This window comes from Centruroides sculpturatus, unplaced genomic scaffold (genome assembly GCF_000671375.1).
Source record: "Centruroides sculpturatus isolate CEXI.00-Female unplaced genomic scaffold, Cexi_2.0 scaffold381, whole genome shotgun sequence".
Lineage (NCBI taxonomy): Eukaryota > Metazoa > Arthropoda > Arachnida > Scorpiones > Buthidae > Centruroides > Centruroides sculpturatus.
Window position 1 is genome coordinate 361,727 of NW_019384670.1, and position 24,526 is coordinate 386,252.

Sequence of the window (24,526 nt, forward strand, 5' to 3'; positions counted from 1 at the left end):
AAAAAAACCTAAGTGTAGTCCGATTTCTACTGTATGTGCAGTGTCCATGCTGAAATGAGGTATGGTTTACAAAGAATTTATGTGAGTTTTTTGGTTTTTATTTGTGTCCTGTTAAATATTTTTATATATATTTAGTTAGCTGAAGAGGGGCTGATGCCCGAAACGTTGATGTATGGAAAAAACGTTCTAACTAAATAAAAGATTCAACTAGCCCAGTGTTGAGAAAAACGTCACTTCATTGTGCCTGTACACAATAAGCAAATACAACACGGTTTCGACAACATCAGAAAATTTGATATTAAAAATATTTGATGAGCAGATCACTTAAAGGTGATCTGAAGCCTAAGTATTACTTACATGTCTATGTAAATAGATCACTTAAGGAAATTTTAAATTGTAAATTTACAATTTAAAAAGATTTTTAATTTACATATATAAGCTAAAAAAATTACTAGATTTTTATTACAAGTCTATATATCAACAAATTAAAAATTAACTATTTGCAGTAGTTAAAACCAATGTTAGCAAAATTATCACTTACCAAAAATGAAATAATTTAGATTAATTTTTTTACATTTAAAAATGACCGGAAGAAAAATCTTCTTATAGCAAGCTTAGACTCAAAAACTTTCAAGTCAGTAAAGTTATATAAATACTTTAAGCTGAAAGTTTTTCACCAACTCTAAAAATTCCTGAATTAATTTTAGAATTGCAAAAGATTAAGCCTTGCCATGTTAATAATTTTTTACATATATATTCAATGATGTTCAGTTGATATCAATTTAGACCAGGAGCCTCTTAAATTTATTTTGACTATCAATCTTTTCAACAACTCTCCTTTCTTCTTTTAGTAATACGGTAAATAATAATAATAATAATAATAATAATAAATAAATTTAGTAAGCCAATATTAATCCACACACTGTTTTCATAGAAAAACATCTACTTATGGCATCAAATTTATATCATCCTAAACTGCCATATACATAATCTATTGCACTAATAATTTTAAAAGAACCATTTTCAATCAACCTTGACTAATTTTCAACCACTAAAAATGCCTTAATGACACACGGGATTCATATCAATCACTCTGACACTTGTGTTAAGACACTCCTGCATAACATGCTAGTTTGTAGACATTTAATTTTAAAACTGAGATATTTCTAAATTAATTAATAACAATTTACTTAAATTTTTTGACTATACTATAATTAACACCAAAGTACTTTAAATCATTAATTTCTATTTAGGCAACATAATACCAATACTAAAACTCCAACAATGAACCTTGTAACATTGGCAATTATGTTCATATGCAGTAACTTCCACACCAACTAGAACTATTAACTTATATTTTTTTAGGCAAATTGTAGATTTGTTTGCTTATACTATATTGCAAGACAATGGCTAATATAAACTTACAAGAAGTATTGAGAGAGAATGAAAGTTGTGTATAAATACATTTTTTCATTACCACCATTTAATTTAAAAGATATAAATAATATGGCTGAACAACAACAAATAAAAAACAATTATTAAATTTAAGATTACTCCTTCAGTATAAAATTTTCGATCAAATATTACATTATAAAAAAAACAGTAAATATTACATTTGTAAAAAACAAAGCATTCCTTCAATGAAGAAAATAATCTACAAATTAGGATTTTCAATAAATGACCATAGTGAGATATTAGATGCTTTGTGTAACTGTACTAAAATATAAATATGCTAATACATAAAGTAATTTATAGAAACTTTAGTATAACCAATAATCTACTTTCTTGGAGTCAATAAATACAACAAACATTTACAGAAAAATAAAAACAAACTTTTTCAAAGAACTTTTGGATAATCAAGTTATCAGATTAATTAATATTATTCCACGATCAAGTCCTTCATAACAGAAATCCATTATTATAAGTTCAGAGAATTCAGATCTAGGAATGCAAATTTTTTAACTTCCAAGATATTTTTCAAATATCTCTTTTCACTCAAAGAATGAATTTGTAGTTTTTTGTTTATTTCTGCTGAAAGAAATTATTTCCAAAATTTTTATTTAGGATGAAGAGTTAAGGTCTGAAATTGATAGAAATGTGAAGAAACAGACAGATTTAAATTATTTAAATTTTCTATTCTGTGCATCCATACACACATCAACTCTTTAGCAAAATAAAATCAAAACCAATAAGAAAACAAATGATAAACAATGATGTTAACCAAACTTTTGCTAAAGGACAGTGTATAAGTTTAATAAGGTCTATTGTTGGGCTTATACATTTCTAGCTTATTTCAATTTTTTTATTTAACTAACTGTAAGTTATAAAAATATAATAGAATTTGATTTTTAAAAATATTAAATACTTAAATACTACAAAGCATATCTTTTATCTTAATTTGGATCTAAATATGATCAAATTTTAGAAATCAATTAAACAAAAGATAAATGTTTAATTGTTTTAAGAATTTTAATTTCTTAATCATGGCATTTTATTATTACAATAGCTTTATGATAAACTGTTATAAGATGCATCTGGTAAATTAAAAAACAGGCACATTAGTGAACAAAAGTTTAAAGTTTATACATATGAAAAACAGGATATGGTTATTGCAAAGATTACAGAAAATAAATAAATAAATAATTAAAAGAGAAATTTTTCAAGTTAGTACACTAGAAAAATTAATTCAAAATTTATTGACAAATCAAAAAAATTACTTAAATAGATTTATAATAATAGAGATTTATATGTAGCATTAAACAGTTTACTTTCACAACTTATATTTATTATTTTTCATTGTATCATCAAAAGATGATGACATATGACTTTGTTCAAAATAAATAAACAAATAAATAAATATATATATACATATATATATACATACAGTCAAACTCAGTTATAATGAACATGGATATAATGAGCAAAATGCCATAACAATTTTAATTTATGTGTATTTCCATACATTTTCTTACGGTTATAATGAGGATATATCAAGCAAATTTTTTGATAGCTATGCAAATACATGAACATTCTTAATTGTTCTAGTAGTAAGAAATGTGATACCAAAAATTCTTGGAAGAGCTAAAACTAAAAGAATTGCTTAGTTTTATGACCACTGGATAATTAGTTTTACAACCTGCATTGATTACAGGTCTTTTTATCACTTAGCATTCTTTTTGGAGACCATTCCCCTCTTTCTTTTGGCCTTACTCTGCCAATTTATCTAATCATGACTATGATTGTGTAAAATTACCATATATTCTAGTTAGAAACAAACCCTTATATGAGAAAGATGTCTATGAAGAAAAGAAAATGTCTCTTGGTTTATCAGGAAATAGAAATTTTTGTGTATTAGAATGTGGTGCTAAAAACATTGAAGTGTGTAGAAAGTTTTCTTTGTCATCTTCAACAGTACCAACATAATCAAAAAATACAGCAGTCATCAATTTTAAGATTTGTACATAAAATGACTAACTGAAATCGAGCATATTATTAATTAGTTATATCTTTACAAAAAAATAAATTGTTAAATATTAATTATATTGTAGTTTATATAACTATTAATAAAAATACAGTATAATGTAATTACATATATATTTTTTTGATTCAACTTATTTAGAATTAAAAATTAAAAGATATACTACCAATAATTAGTGAAATCTAACTACAAATTTACCATCCATGCACTCTCCCTACATGTTTGTGCCCAAAGCAGCCATCCGTTCTCCTCCAGTTACATCACTGCTCTTCATGAACATAATGAGTAACAGTTATAATGAAGAAATCTTGCTGGTCCACTTATGTTCATTATAACAAAGTTTGACTGTGTATATATATATATACACAGTCAAACTTTGTTATAATGAACATAAGTGGACCAGCAAGATTTCTTCATTATAACTGTTACTCATTATGTTCATGAAGAGCAGTGATGTAACTGGAGGAGAACGGATGGCTGCTTTGGGCACAAACATGTAGGGAGAGTGCATGGATGGTAAATTTGTAGTTAGATTTCACTAATTATTGNTATAAAGAATACAACATAAAGTTCAAACAAATTGGCATCACTTAATTATAATTTTTTTAATTTGTTCAAACTCTTAGTTTTATTCTTTATATTAACCTGAAGAAGTTCTACATTAAAAGTTATAAGTGTTCTGTAGTTTTCATGTTTTTATTTAATTTTAACAATGTCTTGCATATTTATTATTTTATTAACTGAAAAAAATATTATGAAACTTGTATATATTTGTTAAATTCAATAATTGATTTTTACTAAATCAAGATATTGAAAACATTAATTAATAGTTTGACATCTACCAGCAAATTTTCACTAGACCAAAAAAAATGAAAATTATATTATGAAGGCATATAGTGCTGTATAATGCATATAGTTGTACAGTACAATCTCAGTAATCTAGGCCTTCAGTAGTTTGACATGTTCAGTAATCTGACACTAGTGGACTCTCAGGTATTACCAGCACTTCTGCCTAGTCATAGAAACTTCCTAATAAATTTAAACATGTTTCCACTAAACATAACATGGTATTGAGCTTGAACATTTGTGCAAATATAAAAATCAGGGTATCTCTTTTCACTAGTATCCACTAATGTGTTGAGATCAGATTGAACCTCCAGACTTTCTACATAAGTCACTGAAATACGGCACTATGTTTGTACTGGTGTCTACACTAAAACAAGAAATCCCATCCCTAACATGGAAAACTTCTTATATTAGCAGAAAATACTACCACCACACTTACCAGAATTTTCTCTGATGGCAAACAATCTTCTACTGTAAAAATCCAAGGGTTGATTATGAAGAAATCAGTATTCCAAAATTTCCCACCAAAAAGTTTGTACCTCCTACTAAATTTAGTGAAAATCTACCAATTAGGCAATATTAAATAACAGTATGCTTTGATATTTTGATCAGTGGTCCAATTTATGTTTTGTTTCATCATTAATAATTGACTTCACATTGTCAAGTTCATTTGTGTGCCATTGAATTACCTTAATTTCAATAATCCGGCAATTTCCATAATCCAACACTGTTCCCATATTTGTTAGATTAATGAGATTGCACTGTATATCATCATAGAAAGCTCATAATTTTTTCTATTAATTTAGTTTTTATTCAACATTATTTATATAAAACTGTGTGTTTGTTGTTAAATTCATTGTGATTTCATAATAAATTTAACAACAAACACACAGTTTTATATAAATATTTTTAGAAAAGTTCAATATTTTATTTCTATTGAAGAACTCATTTTGTTGACAATTAATTTACATAATAATAATTATGTATTTTAAAAACAGATTTGAGTTGGCTCCATCAAACAGTATTTTTACACAATTATTATTTATATTGATATTTTTCAAATTCATGCACTGTAACTTTTTGTCACTCAACAAGAAAACTTTTAAACCTTCTGATATGTTTATCCAACACCATATTTTTGTAACAAATTTCTGTGACTTATTATTTATTCAAAACATTCATAAATTATATGATAATTTTTGCATATGAATTATCATAATTTTAAAAAATGACACGCTTATATAATTTTTAAATATAACTTTTGAAATAAAACTAATGTAATAACATAATGAAATATAATTTAACAACACTCTATCCAAAACTTGTTACCAATGTGTTTTGTTTATAATACAGTTAATCACTAACGTTTTCGAACTGTTAAATAGTTCTTCCTCAGGTGAAATATACTGAATAATCAATGGAACACATCAAAATAGAACGTGAATATTCAAATTAAATCAAACGCATGCTTGACGAAATTCGTTAGAATGGACATGCACATTTCGTGTGTGGATGGTGGTAATCTTGGTGTTCGTGTATTCTGGTTCCTAAGGAGCATTTGGTACACTGAGCAGACCTCCAACATGGAGGACACACCACGGCCCTTACTACTTATGTATCTGACCCTGATATCGAGATGGAATTTGACAAAGCCAAGCTCATCATCACTACGCCTCACCATGAACATCTAAGATGGTTAGAGCCATATTCATTTATAGAACGAGCCACAAGGCCATCTACATCAACCAAAAGGAAGAACTAAATTTATCTGTTGTCTGGCAGGCCTTATGGACACAGACCTTTAATTACCACCATCCACGCACGAAATGTGCATGTCCATTCTAACGAATTTCATTAAGCATGCGTTTGATTTAATTTGAATATTCACGTTCTATTTTGATGTATTCCAGTGATTATTCAGTATATTTCACCTGAGGAAGAACTATTTAACAGTTCAAAAACGTTAGTGATAAACTGTATTATTCACAAAACACACTGGTAACAGGTTCTGGATAGGATGTTGATTTCCATCCCTGGTGTTGATGTATTGTTGATCTTCATATAATTTATTTTAAATTATTTGTTTTATATTGATTAGTAATATATATTTAATACTACAATAAAAATCTGTAAGCCCAAAATTAATACATATTTTATAAATTGAATTATTACCTCCTTCATCTTCTGAATCACTCATAAAAGTTTCTTGCATAATTTCTGGTGCAACAACTTTATATTTTTCTTCAGTTACAGTAGTAGTGGTGGTAGTCACTATAGTTTCTGTTACCACTTTGAGTGTTTCTACAACAGATATATATCCCAATCTCTGAGCAATAGATAATGCAGTTTGACCTTGCTATATAAATAAAAATAAATTTTTAAAATTATTAATTGAATTTAATATATAGTTCCATTATAATTAACTCATAATTAGTAAATACACTAATGTAATTTTATATTCTACTGTTTATTTTGTTTCTTCTTAACAAAAGTATTTAAAGACAAAAAATATAGCTATCAAGGTAGAAAAAAAAGTAATTAGGAGATATGATGCCACAGAATATCTCTATATATAGCTAATTTTTTAGACAGAAAATTAATGTGATTATTAAACAATAAATTTTTGTCAAACACAATGCCCAAATCATTAATCATATGGACAAAGTTAAGATGATGAGTACTTATGAACAAAAAAGACTGTGTCAGGTTATGTAAAAAGGAATAATAGATTACAGCTATTTTGTTAATATTAACCTAAAGGTTATATAATTACATTTGAAAAATAAGTTTATAACATCAACTGGGATCAAAAGTGCTTGTCTTAGCTGGTTTAATTTTAAAGGTTTTGTTGGTATTATTTACTAATATATAACCAGCTGTGAGAAGATTTAGAAATAAGAAGTTACTTATAATACAAAACTTTGTGAGATCTCATACAGTGGACATAAAAATCTTAAAAAGAAAATCACAAAGTTTAATTTTCAAAGTACAAGATAAAAATTAATTATTATACCATAAAATGAAAGTGGGATGTATATCAAATGAATTAGAGTGTATCCAGTAATAACAAAACAACAACAGAATCAAAGACTTGGCTGACATCTATATATATAACATATGTAGTTTTTTTTTTATTTTTGAAATTATTAATTATATCAGAGAGAGTAGAGATCAAATTAGTAATGGTAGATTTGTGGTAAATGTTAAGTAAAAAAATATGAATTGGCTTATTATTCATTGGAAAAAGAAGTGCAAAAGATTTATTTTAAATAACAATTCTTGAGTTGTTTGTAAACCTCTTAGACCTTATGAACAGGAATTAATTGTGACTTTAACAGAGTGCATTTAGAAAACTTAGGGATAACCCCCAGAAGGTTTTTGAGTCAAATGCAAAACAATTTATCACAGAATTAAAATAATCAATATATCTACTTAATACTCTTATTTTTTGTTTTGTATATCTAATATTGTGACTTACTGCATTTATATTTTTTTCTGTAATGTTTCAAATAAGTAATATTTTATAAAATATATAACATAAAGTATATTTATTAACTACAAACAAAAATAAAACTCTTGCAAAGTTATTTTACTGATATTCTACTATAAACTTGCAATTAAAAAAATTTATAACTATTTGATTGTTGTATGATTATTTCATACATCAGTGCTGTTATATTTTAGAAATAAAATTTTGAAATATTTAATTATTAAAAAACAACTGCCAATTTTTAAATCAATCATTACATATGAAACCAAACTAAAAATTTTATTTCCAGAAATTTTTTGATTAAAATAATTTCTGCAATATTAGATATATTTTCACAGAAAAAAGCCTTTCCTGTAATAAAAATAAACAAATTTAAAAAGCATAATATTCATTAATACTAAGAGAAAACAAAACTGTAATCTTTGTTACATATTTTTAAATAACAGACTAAATTAAACATAAAAATATTCTTACATTTGTTGTGTGATTTGGAGAAGCATTATTTTCCAGCAGTAGGTTAATAATTAAAGTATGTCCTTGTTGGGCAGCCTGATGAAGTGGTGTATATCCATGCTATAATTAAATATTTATTTCATTATGATCATCATCACATAAATTGCATTAAAAAAATAAATATTTTACAAAATATTCTATATTAACAATTGCAAGGGCTGATCATTTAGTTCACGGAATAATATTTGAATTTTTCTTATTAGCATTTTATGAGACTTCTGACAATTTGTCATATTCAAAAATACACTCCATTGACCTGTATATTCTGTATCTCTTCCATTACCATTCATCATATGATTTCTGGTATACAACTTTAGAGATACATTAAAAATTGTCATTGTAACTTTGTATGCTTCTTTGTCAGATATGAAAAACTTGTCTTTTAGACCTTTCATCAGTTGCAAAAATGGAAAGAAATTACAAGGGACTAAGTTCCATAAACATTGGGAATGTGGAAGAACCTCAGTTCTAATTTAATGCTGGCTGCACAAGATTGGTAGCAAATTGCTTCCTTATTCAGAATTGTTCAAGATATAAAATGTATATCTGCACACCTTTTACCTCAAAAAACATAAATTAAACAAGAGCAATGTTTCTTCAAAACAATCATCAATGACAGACCATTAATAAAAGATCTACAAACAAAATTAAAACAAAAAAAAACTGATCAGTATCTATGGAGGCTGGTCACAAAGCTTCAGAGAAGACAATTGTCACATTTTCCCAGAAAGTTATGTGAAGAAAACATTGAAATTATTCCATAAATTAAATGATCAGCCATTGTTTAATGTATTTCAAAAATTAAAAATTATCATTATTGATTCAAACTGTTATTGAATACCGTACTTATTCACGTATAAGACAATCTCACATATAGGACAAGGTGTGACTTTAGAGATCAAAATAAAGAAAATTAGATTTATTAATAATAGACTGTAGACCTATACTGGCAGCACAGTTCACAGAAATTATTGCAAAAACGTTTTGGGTTTTAGACCAAATAATCACAGATCTTAAAAAAATAAAATAATTTTATTTGGAACAGGAGTACAAGAATTGGCACCAGTACAACACATGTGGTAAAAATGAACTTGAGAGGGAGACAAAGACTATGTCAGGAGATGCGTCAAAGTGTTACCTGGTTGGTCACAATGCAAATAATCCTTTGCTCGCATGTATAGGACAACCTAGGTTTTTGAAACAGCGAAAAATAAATGAAAACCTCATCTTATACGCGAGTAAATACGGTAGATATAATTTATAAATAAATAATTTTTTAATATTAATTTTTAGTATTTAAATAATTACTTTAAAAAATAATTTTGTTACATTGATTATATTAATCAGTGAAAAATAAAATTATAAATCAATGTTATAATTAAAAAAAACTTAATCATAAAAGTTAAAAAACTAAAATTGTAATTCTATCTGTAACACTGTTTACTTCATGTGCAAGAGTATTTCACTTTGATTGTGAAATTTTATCAATTTGATAACAAAGTGTCTAGCATAGAAAAATCATTATTCATACATTATGATGTTAACGTGTTTGTTTCTATTAAATTGCACTATTTCTTTTTATTCGCTAAACATTTTGGAGCTTGTTTAGTTTTCTGTTTACTTTCAAAGCCAATTCAGCAACAAGCTCAATTGGCTTTGGGATTTCACAATCTTCAGTTGAATTATGTTGCCATTAATCATCCTGTACATTGCTGATAAATTTGTTCACTTTTATATTTAAAACTAAAAAAATAATGGCACATATAATTATTTATATTTTAAAATTACTCTTTATCTACTCTTGTTCATTATAAAAAAAAATTACAAAGATTTTTTTTTTCCTGCAAAATAAAATAAACTAGAATATTCTACATAAAATACAAATAGTGTAATATTTTCACATATTAATGCAGAGTGCTAGAAATTTTGTACCTGGGTACTCAAAATACTTGAAGTCAGTTTTTGCAAATGGCTTAAAAAACTCATTTTTTTTCTTAAGATTTAAATAAACACAGACTGTTCACATTAAATTTAACACTAATTAATCATTATAATACATAAAATTATTCCAAATTCTATTTTAATAACAATAAAATATTAATTTAATGATAGTAACAGTTTATGCAGGAGTTATATTCTGAAAACAAACACATAAACAAAAATTTGTGCAACTGAGAAATACATTAAATTTCAGATGATTTCCTTAAATGCATAATTATTAGATTAAAATAATTTTTCAATTTATGCCTAGTATAAAAAAATATCTTATTTATGTCAGCAAATTAAAAGTTAAAATTTATGATGAAAACATAGCATATTGTACAAAACCTATTTAAAAATTCAACTAAGCCACTTCTATAATAAAAATTTATGTGGCTTATGTATACACAATATGCATTATAAAAATATTTTGCCCACATATAATTGGCATATTGCTGCAGAAAAACTAATTGGTACTGGTTAGAATTTTATGCACATTTATTTGATATAAGTATATTATTGAATCCTTTTTTTCCCTCTTAAAGAATGTACTAAATATAAAATCTAACAAATGTATCATATATAATTTTTATTTGACAAATTTTAATGACAAAGTTTTAAATCATAACTTACTGAAGTAATGGCATTTACATCTGCACCATGTTGTAGAAGAAAGCGAACCATGTTTATTTGTCCAAAATGACAAGCAACATGTAATGGAGTATACCCTGCTTTTGTCTGAGGTCCTATTTCAGCTCCGTTCTTAACAAGAATGGCAGCAACATTCACCCTATCTTCTTGAGCACAGAGATGCAGTGGTGTTAAGCCATTCTACACAAACATAAGAAAAAGTTTAAAAGATTGTTTAAAAATGAAATATCAAAAATAATACTCCTTATATTTTAGAGTATAAAATCTAATAATCAATTTTAAATTTAGATTCACCTCAATTTCTAATCTTTCTGATATTAAAAAATAATACTTAAATAAAAGACGTATAAATACTTAATGCATTTAATAAATAGTTTAAAGATTAATTCTTTAAGAATTATTTAATCAATCCTTCTTATATCAATCATTGATATCATCTTTAATAACAGCAATGATCATCCACAAACTATCTGTTAAACAGTTGTCTCATTTTGATATAAGGACTATGTACTGTACAAGGCCAGACATATGCAAAGAAATTTAATTAATTAACTGAATTTCCTATAAGAACTGATAATTCCAAAATAGCACTTGCCTTGTCAAATATCTTTATTTCATTAAATGGTAATTTATGAAATAAAGATGCTTGAAAAAGTAAGTATTATTTTGGACTAATGATTTCTTATAGAAAATTCAGTAAATTAAGTATCACAATATGGTTCCAGGATTCACTATTTCAAAACTAAATTAAATTAGTCTTTTTGATACCAATAACTGTTTTATTTCAAATCACTTTTACATTCGCATTACATTTTGTCCATAAATTATATGAGATAATGTACATAAATTTTAATTTTAATAAAAATTAAAATTTTCATTAAAATTAGAATAATAAATGATAAAAGAAAAACTTTAATAGCAACTAAAATAATCAAAAAAAGATTGTTTTAGAATATAAGTTTATAATTTATCTATACAATAATTTAAAATTATTGTATAGATAAATTATAAATTGTTTTTCCAGAATTAAATTAACTATGATTTTTTAATTATTCAATTTTTAATTAAATAAATTACATATCAAGTTATTAATTCAAATATTAAAGCCTAAATAAAACAAAGTTCAAGAAATAGTTTCCTAAAGATAAATTATTAAGCAATCTTATTTATGTATTAACATTTTTGATATTTAAAATGTCATCTTTAAAACCTCATTTGTCAAGTTATTTAACTTTTTTACAAAATCCACCAATAAAAATATCTCAGACATCTATTTAGCCATTTCTGAAAAATGTCTACAAATAATAATTACCTTAGCTGAAGAATTTACATCTGCATGATGTTCTATGAGAAGTGTAGTCATATCTGTATGACCTTCTTGAGCAGCCAAATGCAAAGGTGTAAAACCAGCCTAGTAAGTTTAAAAATTAAACAAAAATTAATATAATAAAGTTATAATAAGTATATTTAATATAGCAAATATAATATAAAGTATTATATGGATTACTTTTGACTCTGCATTTGGTTTTGCTCCATATTCCAGAAGAGTAGTGGCTATGTCCATTTGATTCTTTTTAGCAGCAATATGCAAAGGTGTGTATCCATTTTTAGCTGTAGCATGTGGAGATGCTCCTTTATCCAAAAGTAGCAAGGCAACATTTACATGATCATAATGAGCAGCAACATGTAAAGGTGTAACTCCATTCTTAATAAATTAAAAATATTAAAATATTTTATGAGAATTATTATATGAAATTATAATATTACAAGAATATTATACAAAATTATATTTATAATAATTAAAAAAAAAATTAATAAAGAAATTCAGAAATATTTCTGACAAGAGATTAGCATTCTGTTTATTCTTTTAGATGATGATGATCTAAATCAAAGTTAAAAACATTTCTAATTAAATATTTTTTGGTGACATGAACTACAGCAGTTTGTTTATTTTGTTTTTGCTGTTATTATTATGATGCAATGTTTTGTGGACTTTCAAAATGACATATTTAAATAAAACAAATTAACATTTTTGGAAATATTATAAAATTTTAAATATTTTCTATTTTACACTGTACGTTCAAAAATGCTTTAAATTAAAACAAATTTTATAAAATATTTAAATTGATAATAATAATTTGTATAAAAATATCAAAAAATAAAACATACAACTAAAATAAAACAACAGATATATTATAATGGTTTAAGCATATAACTAATTTCTAGAAAATTTCAAATTTATATCCATAATAAATTACTGTATATCTTGGCAGATAAGATGAGGTATAAATTTTCATTAAAGTTTTATAGTTTTAGCATATATCTGTCCTATAAGATGACCCCCAAACTATCAATGGCCTATGAATTTAGTTTAGATCAGCAATCATCATCTGAATAATAATACTGTATAGTGTATACGGAATTATGTCCTATTTGTAATTTTTCAAATAAACAAATTTTTTTTCTTGCATCTGGCAGCACTGCCTTATAATTGTTGCAAACATTCGCACTGATTAGGCATCTGGGTAATGACCTTGACTATTCACAAAAATGTCGTATGGGCTACTCTATTTTGTGCAAATACCCTACTCTTTCTACTAGTAAATAATTATGGTTTGTCCGTTTTTTTATAATGGTTTTAATTTATATAAATTTCAATCTAATTTTTTTTTATCTGTCCTATAAGATGACCCCGAATTTTGGGAGCCATTTTTATGATTCAACTATCGTCTTATCTGCTGAGATATATGGTAATAAATTTACATTTTTGTTAACTTTTCTAATTTACATTAGAAAATTTTGTGGTTTTTTTGGAAATTCAATTTAATTACATCGCAAAACATATATTTTCAGTATTATATGTTAAAACTAATTTAACAAATGATGCAATATTTGCATAGTAATTTGATATTTAATTTCTTATTTTGAAGATGTTCATAAAATTCAACAAAAACAATAATTATTGAATTGAAAAATTAAAATACACAGAATAACCAAAAATCCAGCAACACAAACATTTAGAGAATCAAACCTAAATGCAAAATTTCCAGCAAAGAAACACCCAAATTCAATACAGTCGACCCCCCCCTATAATATGGTAGATAAGTTCCACTTTATACAAATTTTGTGTTGTAGGAATCCTTAAACACATGAGCCAATCACAGCCCGGCACGTGTGCAGTTTACAGACTACGACTGTTTGAAAGGTTTTCTTCCATAAAATTAATCGATTCTAGACTAATTTGACTCAACATTTCCAAAACACGTATAATTTTTTGGGAATAATCCATATAAACTATGCTATAAACAAAAAATTGTAGGATTACTTACCAAGTGTGCACTGTTCGACAATGCCATTGCTTAAGCTTGTTTTCATCGTGGAGCAGCACACCAAATGGCGGGCGCATTTTCTAATATGTTATTTTTCTGCGAAAAATTCACTGAACTTTGGAGACGTCATTAATAGAAATAATTTTTATTGCCGTTGAAAGAAATGTTTTTTCACAAGAAATGTATAAAATTACAGTACTGTATTAGATTTACAATACCTAATTTATATACTGTATAGATGATAGTAAACTCAACTTATCAGCCTAAACTCTCCGTAGCGTGTAAGTAGTTTGGCTGCTCGTCCACTATTGGTCCAGATTCAACCAATCCTGTCACAACACGAGTCAGCGATGACGTTTTACTGAATTTTACAAGTCTCTTTTAGCATCTTTATATGAATACGGTTGCAATTTTTTTGCCACGATATATGAATCCACATTATATGAACCCGCATTATAGGGGATCTACTGTATTTGAACGTTTTTGACCACAACTTTATTGGCCCTCTTCAGAAAATGAAAACAAAAAAAAACATTCTATTTATAGAATGTAGCTGTGTTCTAATTTTAAAAGTTTCAAAAAAAGTTCAAATAAAGACTCTGACATATTGTATATGATGTATATTTTAGGAGTCTAAATACAGTAAACTCCTGTACAACATGCGACTAGTACATCGAAATTCGAATTTTCTCGTTCACAGGTATACTTTTTTTAACTTCCATTATCACACAATTTATGTGAGTTTAAACCTAGATCAAAAAGTTAAAAAAAAAAGTATACCTCTAAATGACAAAATTCGAATTTTGCATATGTACTGTACTAGTTGCACATTGTACAAGAGTTTACTGTAGTATATAAACATTTTAATCAAAAACAAATGTTTTCAATTGCTTTTACTGACCATCTTCAGATTTACACCTATTACTAACTTAGAACAAAACTTACAATTTTAAACTAGATGGAACATTTATTTGATTGGTTATGTATGCACTCATGGTATTGGTCATTCACATATCAATGAAGCTCTTATGTTACTTCAAATAAAGATTTTCATACTGGCAATATTGTTTCTGATTATTTAAAATTTACAGCCCCTGCAATCTTATTGGCTTTATATATTTTCATTCTTTCCAGGTGTTTTAGATGGGTTCTTCTCAGGTATGATGTATTATTTACACGTTATCTATCTAGGTATGCCTGCATCTGATTGTCAGTTGCAAACACTTTCAACACTGTTGTTAAAAAACTCTTCTTGATTGACTCTTCATGTTCCTTTATTCATAGGTTTAAAGATGCACTGTGGCCCCAATGTATTCTTTTTACCCACTCTATTATCTATTAATGAAATGGAGTAGACTCTCAGAAGGTTGTCCAGGTTTTCAAAATCTTTAGCATTTTTAAGTAAAGATTAGATGAAAATATTACTCTTGTATGCTATTGCTTGCATTTATTGGCCTTAGCTATTTAATTGTGGATATTGGTAAGTTGTTTGAAATATTTAACAGTCTAGAAAAACTTCTCCTTGTTCTTTTTCTTAGTTGACAATTGATGTCAATAAATTAAACCTCCAATGATTTTTGTAGGATATCTGTGTTGCATTGCAATTTCTCTTAAATAATTTAGTTCCTTCTCCATGCTGGAAGAATGCATGAAGGCTCTTTTGACTAGTGCCCAAAATGCCATTATTTTAAAGAGAACAGGTTATTTGATTCCACTGATATGAACAGGGGGGCCTGTATATAGATTTATGGAATATCTTGGTGCAAATAAAGCCATCCTGCCAGGTCAGAATTACATCCAAAAATTGGATATNTTAATCAATCTTACCTTATTAGTAGCTGTCAAAGAAGCACCATGATCTAATAAAACAGAAGCAACTTCTTCTTGTCCTTCCTTAGCAGCAATATGCAAAGCTGTATACATATCTTTTGTTGTTGCATCAACTGCAGCTCCATGTTGTAATAATAATGTATATAGATTTATGGAATATCTTGGTGCAAATAAAGCCATCCTGCCAGGTCAGAATTACATCCAAAAAATGGATATTGTTGTAGCTTTTTTCTTCCACACACAGGCAGAGTTTAAAAGAGACTTTACTATATTGTGTTAATTAATTAATTAAGTACTGTTTATTCTGTTGCTAGATTTTAGGTTACTGTCTTTTTTAATATTTACATCAGTTTTCTGGTGCAACAACTTTATATTTTTCTTCAGTTACAGTAGTAGTGGTGGTAGTCACTATAGTTTCTGTTACCACTTTGAGTGTTTCTACAACAGATATATATCCCAATCTCTGAGCAATAGATAATGCAGTTTGACCTTGCTATATAAATAAAAATAAATTTTTAAAATTATTAATTGAATTTAATATATAGTTCCATTATAATTAACTCATAATTAGTAAATACACTAATGTAATTTTATATTCTACTGTTTATTTTGTTTCTTCTTAACAAAAGTATTTAAAGACAAAAAATATAGCTATCAAGGTAGAAAAAAAAGTAATTAGGAGATATGATGCCACAGAATATCTCTATATATAGCTAATTTTTTAGACAGAAAATTAATGTGATTATTNAATTTATAATAATAAAATATAGTAAAACTTGGTTAACTTGAATTGATAAGGGGAAAAAATTCAGACTTTGAGTTAAAAAGTTTAAAGTTACAGAGGTTAGCCTAAAAATCAAGTTTTTGTGCATTGGTTTATTAGTGACCCAAAATAAACAGTAAACACAAGAAGTACATTCAGATTTCTAAAGTAAATGTATTTAAACAGCTCTATATCTCATATTAGGCTCAGAGTTTAAAAATTAATTGCAGCATTTTAAATTTATGATAAATTTCATCCAATCAGAATGCAAGGCTAAGCCAAATTCTCTTAGAAAACACTGTGATCAAAATCTTATAATGTTATTACTGGAAACATGTTTATATTTATTTAGTTTTTAAAACTAACTGATAATTGAAATGCAAAAATCTTTTTTCATCATTATATTTTCAGTGTTTTTTTCTACTGTATTTTTAAAAAATATATCTTACTTCTCTATGTTGTAAGCTGAAACCTACTAATAATACCTACTGCTGGAAACAGTATGGAAGATGCGACTTATTACATTATACTTGCTAAGATTTAATATAATCAAAATTCACAATTACTTCCTGTAAAACTTTGGTGACAATTATCTAATGACATGCAATGAACCTTAAACACTTCCAGCAGGACAATGATGCAGGCCTCTGAAGAAGGTTGTTTATGGTTCATGACATGATCATAGTGTGTTTTGATCAATTCAGTTAAAACAAACTCTTTAGTTGATTTAGTTATACAGTAGAGCCTCAATTATCCGACTCAATTGGGGACTGGGGTTGGTCGGATAATTGAAAAGTTGGATAACCGAAAGTATGAAAAAATCCATTATTAGTGTAGTATATTATTATACCCCATGTAATTAGTATATTAGTATATAGCTATTAACCTATTTCACGTTGAATTTTCATCAATGTTAAGCCTAACAAAAATTTTTTAAAATAATAATTGTCACTATTGTATCGTTAAAACTTAGAAAATTAAGCCTCGTTTAAATACTGGCTCCATTTTATGGTCGAATGAGTGTTGCCAGCTAAAACACACAAAAATAATATTAAAGTAGCCAAGACATAGCCAAATATTGTAGCGCCACATCACTAGCAGACATTTGAAATTTGCCGACTAGGACAATCGGTTAATTGGGGGTCGGATAATCAAGGCTCTACCGTATAACTAAAAGCCAAATTAGCCAAACACAAAAAAAATGGCCAGAGGAAACTTTGATCATATGTCACTTTTAAAAAGAATTAAAAATATGTTTTAAGTGTTAAAGTAACTGATATGGTGAGTGATGCCTTGTTTAGTGTTAAAGTTTACATTTATCTATTAGTTACTTCTGTTTATCTTCAGTCATACTATATATAATAATATAAACAACCAAACTCTAATAGATTATAAATGAAATCATTAAGATACCAGATTATCATTTTAATATTTTGAATATGAATGAATCAATCTTACCTTATTAGTAGCTGTCAAAGAAGCACATTGATCTAATAAAACAGAAACAACTATTTCTTGTCCTTCCTTAGCAGCAATATTCAATGCTGTATACATATCTTTTGTTGGTGCATAAACTGCAGCTTCATGTTGTAATAATAATCCACCTATATCAACATTACCAAGACAAGCAGCAAAATGTAATGGAGTTTGTTGCTCCTGAAAAATTATTTAAATTATATATTTAAAAAAATAAATATTCTTATTTCTTACTGACTTATCAGAAATTTTATATATAAATTAGTGATGTGCCAGATATCCATATCTGTATCCGCAGATATCTGAGGGGAAAAAAAGTCCGTATCCGTTACTTTTTAGCAGATCTTTAACAGATCTTTTAACTTAATGGATTTCATTGCTTATATGATATTTTAAAGATAGGTAGCAATAAAATACTAATAACTTCAATTAAAATCACTTTTTATTTCTTAAAATCACATATTTGGCACATTCATATTGCAAAAATTTTATCATGCAAAATTCATTTACCATATTACACTACTAAACTTTTTTGTCGACATTGCTTTTATTTTAATTTAACTCAACACTCTCCAAAGATACAAACATAATCTATGCTATCCCGTGTCACACTAAACTATAAACAAAAACATGTGCAGTGCAAGTCAAAACACGTCGCATTACTAACACAAAGCATCAACTAACGGTCCAAGGTCACAAGGCACTGGCGCCAACTAAGTACAAAAGTTGAGATCCGTATCCGTGGATCTAGACACGGATACGGATCTAGATCCACGGATCTTATCATATGATAAGATCCGTGGATTATCTAATGACCAACATTTCTATGACTAAACAAACTCTCTACAAAAGTATTACTAATATTAATAGTATTATTAAAGCAATAACTATATGATAAAGGCTTAACTACTTTTGAACACTTTTCCCAGTGTTGCTTATTCCACATCCAATGACTTTTCTCTTGCTTTGCTATCAACTTTTCACACTATTCCTCAGTCATTACATGATTGCTTCTAAGCTTTTCTTTCTCGATATCTTATGCATACATTACATGACTTCTGTCTTAAAAATCCTTACTTTCCACATATATATTTATTTACATATACATATATATAAAAAATGTTTAAGATGTGATAAAAGAATTCCTGATCTAGTTCAGAGTGAAAACAATTGACTGAATTATTAAAGAAAAATAATGTTTTCTCTATACACCTTAGAATTTGCATAAGTTACTAGCTTGTCTGATATTCTTTTTAATTTCATGCTATTAAGATGTTTTTATGATTTTTATAATGATTAATACAAAAAAGTAATGCATTTATAAAAAGCTTGTGTTAAAATTAAGAAATGATGGACATGAAAAAAATTTTTAACAACAAATTTCAGAGTGACAACAATTTTTGAAATACATAATGGATAAAATTATTTCAGATTTAACTGCAAAATTTGATAAATAACTTACTATACAAAAATATAAATAAATTTCATTAATAAATTTTAAAAATTTCATGAAATAAATATAACATACCCTAGCACAAGCATCCACATGTGCTCCATTACGTAAAAGAATACGTATGATATCAGCTTGATTAGCACGAGCTGCTAAGTGCAAAGGTGTTTTTCCTCTAACTGTTGGAACATCTGGATTAGCACCATGTTGAATCAAAAATATTACTATATTCATACATCCCATGAATGAAGCCACATGTAATGGTGTCAGTCCTGACTGTAAAGGTTAATTAAAACTTAAAAATTTATATTTTTCCACAAGTTAAAAGTTTCAAAATTTCAACTCACCTCAGTAGTAGCTTCTATTGAAGCACCATGCTTCAATAGCAGCTCCACTACTTTAATGCGATTTTTTTTGCAAGCAATATGTAATGGAGTGAAACCATTTAATGCACGGGCATTGGGATCAGCTTTACGATCTAATAAGAGTTTTGCTACTCTTACATGGCCACAGTGTGCTGCCACATGCAAAGCTGTTAGATAATCCTATAAAAGAAGTGAATACTAAATTTTATTTTATAAACAAACTCTCTACAAAAGTATTACTAATATTAATAGTATTATTAAAGCAATAACTATTAGAAATTATTAAACTATATAGCAATTTCTGAAAAACTGTCTGTGAAACAGTTATAACTTCTTATTTGTAATCATTAAATAAAATTTTTTTTAATTCTATGAATGTCAGAATTTTCAGGATAAAATTCCTGTTCCAAGAACTTTAAGATACTTGAGAATTTCAGAATTCTTTATTAGATTTTCATTTAAACAAATATTCAGAGTAACAAATAGTGACCATTAAAAAACTGCTAAATTACATTACTGGAAATATTTTGAATACATACCACAGTAACATCATCAACTGGAGCTTTGTGATACAGCAGTATCCGGGCACTATCAACATGGTCTCCTTGAGCAGCCATATGGAGTGGTGCCAAACCATTCTAAAATCATTAAACAATTAATATTTAGGCAAATAAAATAATAATATAATATGCAAAAAGTTATGAATGAAATTAGTAGATATTGAAATCTATAGTAGATACATAAATTTGAAGAACCAGTGTTAAAAATTACTCTGGTACACATATGGTGACTAAAAAATAAAGTTCTGTTTTTGGAAAAATGTAACAATAACCAGTAAACAGTGTTTAATACTAATACAGTGGAACCCCGGTTAACGAACATTCTGGCTAAGGACCAAATCGGTTAACAAACTTTTATTTTGCAAAAGTTTTGTCTCGGATAATGAACAAAATTCGGATAACGAACGTAATGGTATTTTGTGTCAAATTTTAGTTGGTGGTAGGCATGCGCGAGTTAAGCATTGCTTTTCCGAGTGTTTGTGCTATACTTCTTTTTTCAGTTTTGTGATTTATATATTTAATCAATATGACATCCAAAAANGTTAGGCATGCGCGAGTTAAGCATTGCTTTTCCGAGTGTTTGTGCTATACTTCTTTTTTCAGTTTTGTGATTTATATATTTAATCAATATGACATCCAAAAAAGAAAAAAGTCATAGTGGCAATAGAAAATGACAACGCAATATAAACGACAATGCACTATCACATTTGAGAAAAATTTTGATTAAAAAAGTAAGACAATCAACTTTAGATCAATTTCTTGTTCCTTACGGAAAAGAGTTTGTTTGTTTGTTTGTTAAGTTATGGCAACGCAACACTTGGGCGATCTGCCTAGGGGGAATGCCTTCTTGGAGGTGTTTTTAAGGAAACTGGTCCCTATTTAGGCGTTACAGATGTGGAGAAAACCCGGAAAACTTCACGTGGCCAGCCCGTCTGAGCGAGGTGGAACCCACGAACTCCTCGTGTTCAAGGTACTAAGACCACTTAGCCACTGGTGGGTTTTTTACCGAGACTTCGACTCTAAGAATCTTCTGATGAAGTGCTACCCGTAATTTTTTTGGAGGGATTCCCCTTCTAAGCGTTAAGGTTCATGTATCTCCACTTTTCTGCCACCAACTACAACAAACGAAGGTATTATTAAACAAGGTTTACATGTTTGTTGCTGTAATGATAGATACTACATTTTCATCAAAGAAAATCTACTGTGTATTACAAATAAAATCACAAAAATTTCAGAGACTAGAACGGATTAATTGCATTTGCATTAATTTCTATGGGAAAAATTGCTACGGTTAACGAGCAATTCAGTTAATGAACGGAGTCGCAGAACGGATTAAGTTCGTTAACTGGGTTTCCACTGTATTTGTATATTTTTACTTTGTAAATGTACATATTTATATTGTAGAATTTATACTATTTTCTAAATTTTTTGTATATCTCTGTTGACACTTTTTCCCCTACTGCTTATCTTGGATTTAATGTCAGTTGTTAAATGGTACTTTCAGTAACCATGTTTTTACCTTTCTCTTTCAAAATATCATCATCAATGCTTCTTTGTAGCTTGTTTCCTAACAAAAACATAATTGGATAAGACAATTACCAGAGAGTACTATCCATTTACCAAAAATTGCTGTCCAACAAAAGTGGGGTCTCCATCCTATTTGCTTTTTTTTTTTTTTAAGCTCCATTTGGCCCAAGACATTCATTGTGGCCAACAACATGAATCAGTTCATTCATTTTTATCATGCCAGTCACCAGACTTATTGCCAAAATATATTTTTCTTACCAACTATCAGTACTATATACAGGTTATCAATACTTTTTATGCTATCTGTCAATACAGCTTACTGAACACATTCTGATTGAAAAATAGTATTGTAGAACCCAATCCCAAAAATATTTACATCTCTAAAAAGAATCAGAGATAAAAATTATTTCCAGAGCCTACAAATAGTCATTAGCATAAAAATTCATAATTAAGATTCTTAAATTTTAAATAAAATGGTAAAAAAGTACAGCAGATGGCTACGTTAAATAAAAGACTGATTCCTCTCAATTACAAAAAAAAATTAACAATACATGTTTAATGCTAATGTTTTTGAAATTACATAAATTATTTTAATAATAAATTAATTAAAAATTAATAAAATGGAGTTAATTTAATTTATAATAAAATCAGCATGTTAATAGAAATGATAAATTATATAATAAAATTATGTTATGAATTTTCACTTTAAAATTATGTAATTTTATACATACTTTTGTCTTAAAGTTTATATACTGTACACTTTTTTAAATAATGTAATTTTATCATTTAAAACAATTAGGAATCCCAAGTAAGGAATTTGTAGTGATAAGATGTATTGAATGATCCAATGTTTTAAAGTAGTAAATATGAAATTCATTCTTTTAAGAAAAATTTATTTTTACACAAAAAGATTTTTCTAAAAATTTTCTAAAATATCAGTATTTCTTTCTCTAAAAATATAAAAAGAAGAAAAACATAATGTGTAATTTTAAGAAAAATCACATTAATTCAAATTAATTTAAGAAAAGTAAATAAAATTATATATATTAATTTTTTTATAAATACACAAAAGATTTCATTACTTGAATTTTTACATAGACTATATGAATTTAAAAAATTAATAAATTAAAATTTTTATTATGTAATTAAACGCNTTAAAATTTTACTCAAATTATAAGGTCTTACATTTTAAATGTAAAATTTAATAATTTTTAAAGATTCTAATTTGAAAAATTAGATCCCTTACTAATTGGAAAAATAATTAAATTATATAAAAAATTTTATATGAATAACTTACCTAAAAGACATTAAAAATATACAAATTTTATGCTTTACACTTAGTTTTTGAATTAAATTTTAACATTAAATAAAAGCAGTTGAATTTTACATCTTTAATAATTCTGTATTAGTGTTCCCAATTAGCATTTGATATCTTTTTTTTTATAAAAAGTTCAGTAAGTTTACCAGGCATAAATTATTATTTTGCATTTTCTATTAACACAGTAAAAACATTAATCTATCAATAACTACAACCTTTTATAAATATAAAATCATATAAAGTTTTACTTTAAAAAATAACTATTTAAGACTGTCATAGAGATGATGTAACTTTATAAATCAGTCCCTTTCAAAAGAGTGACATAATGGAAGAGATGTAAAAGAACAGTGACATGCATATTGTATTGAGGCTGTGACAACTAAGAAAATAAAAAACTATTTTTAAGGAATCATAGTTAAATATCTCTATTCAAATATATTTCAACATGACAAGTTAAAACAATTCAAATAAAACAAACTAACAAATTTATACTATTATTCTATCATTAAAATCATATGTCTGAACTCATTATTAATAATGATTAGAGTTTTGGGATAGTTAGTGTTGACAAATGATCTGCCAGATTATTTATCAGGCTATATTATGGCTAATTTAATAATTATATACTAGGGCATTGTGCAACTTTGTCATATTGTGACAAAATTGAGATGTAGCCAGAAAGAAAGAAACAAGTCTTGAACTTGTTAGGCACAGAACAGGTGATCCTTATACCCAACAGTCACAGATAGGCAAACTGAACTTTCTGCCAAAAAAAGGGTATACTTGTTGCTATATACAGTATGTGCCAAAATATATAGTACTGAAACCCGTGCAACTCAAACATGCATGTTTGTTTGTTGATGGGGTATAGCTCCAGCCACACATTCTCAGTAGTGAAAAGAAAGGCAATGCTCTTCTGTCACCCAAGAACACATAGGGATACGATAATT

At 27.1% G+C, this 24,526-nt stretch overlaps 1 protein-coding gene across 1 annotated transcript in view; it reads right to left on the reverse strand.

Moving 5' to 3' along the window:
- The window catches only part of LOC111626691 (ankyrin-3-like), a 173,100-nt gene that overhangs the window by 40,367 nt on the left and 108,207 nt on the right, over positions 1-24,526 (reverse strand). The window contains exons 9-18 of the mRNA XM_023370173.1: positions 20,711-20,809; positions 20,154-20,351; positions 19,885-20,082; positions 18,371-18,536; positions 16,115-16,245; positions 12,466-12,663; positions 12,271-12,369; positions 10,941-11,138; positions 8,289-8,387; positions 6,497-6,680 (exon numbers count right to left, since the gene is read on the reverse strand). Coding sequence (XP_023225941.1) covers positions 6,497-6,680; positions 8,289-8,387; positions 10,941-11,138; positions 12,271-12,369; positions 12,466-12,663; positions 16,115-16,245; positions 18,371-18,536; positions 19,885-20,082; positions 20,154-20,351; positions 20,711-20,809 — 1,570 coding nt within the window. The remainder of the gene's footprint in view (positions 1-6,496; positions 6,681-8,288; positions 8,388-10,940; positions 11,139-12,270; positions 12,370-12,465; positions 12,664-16,114; positions 16,246-18,370; positions 18,537-19,884; positions 20,083-20,153; positions 20,352-20,710; positions 20,810-24,526) is intronic.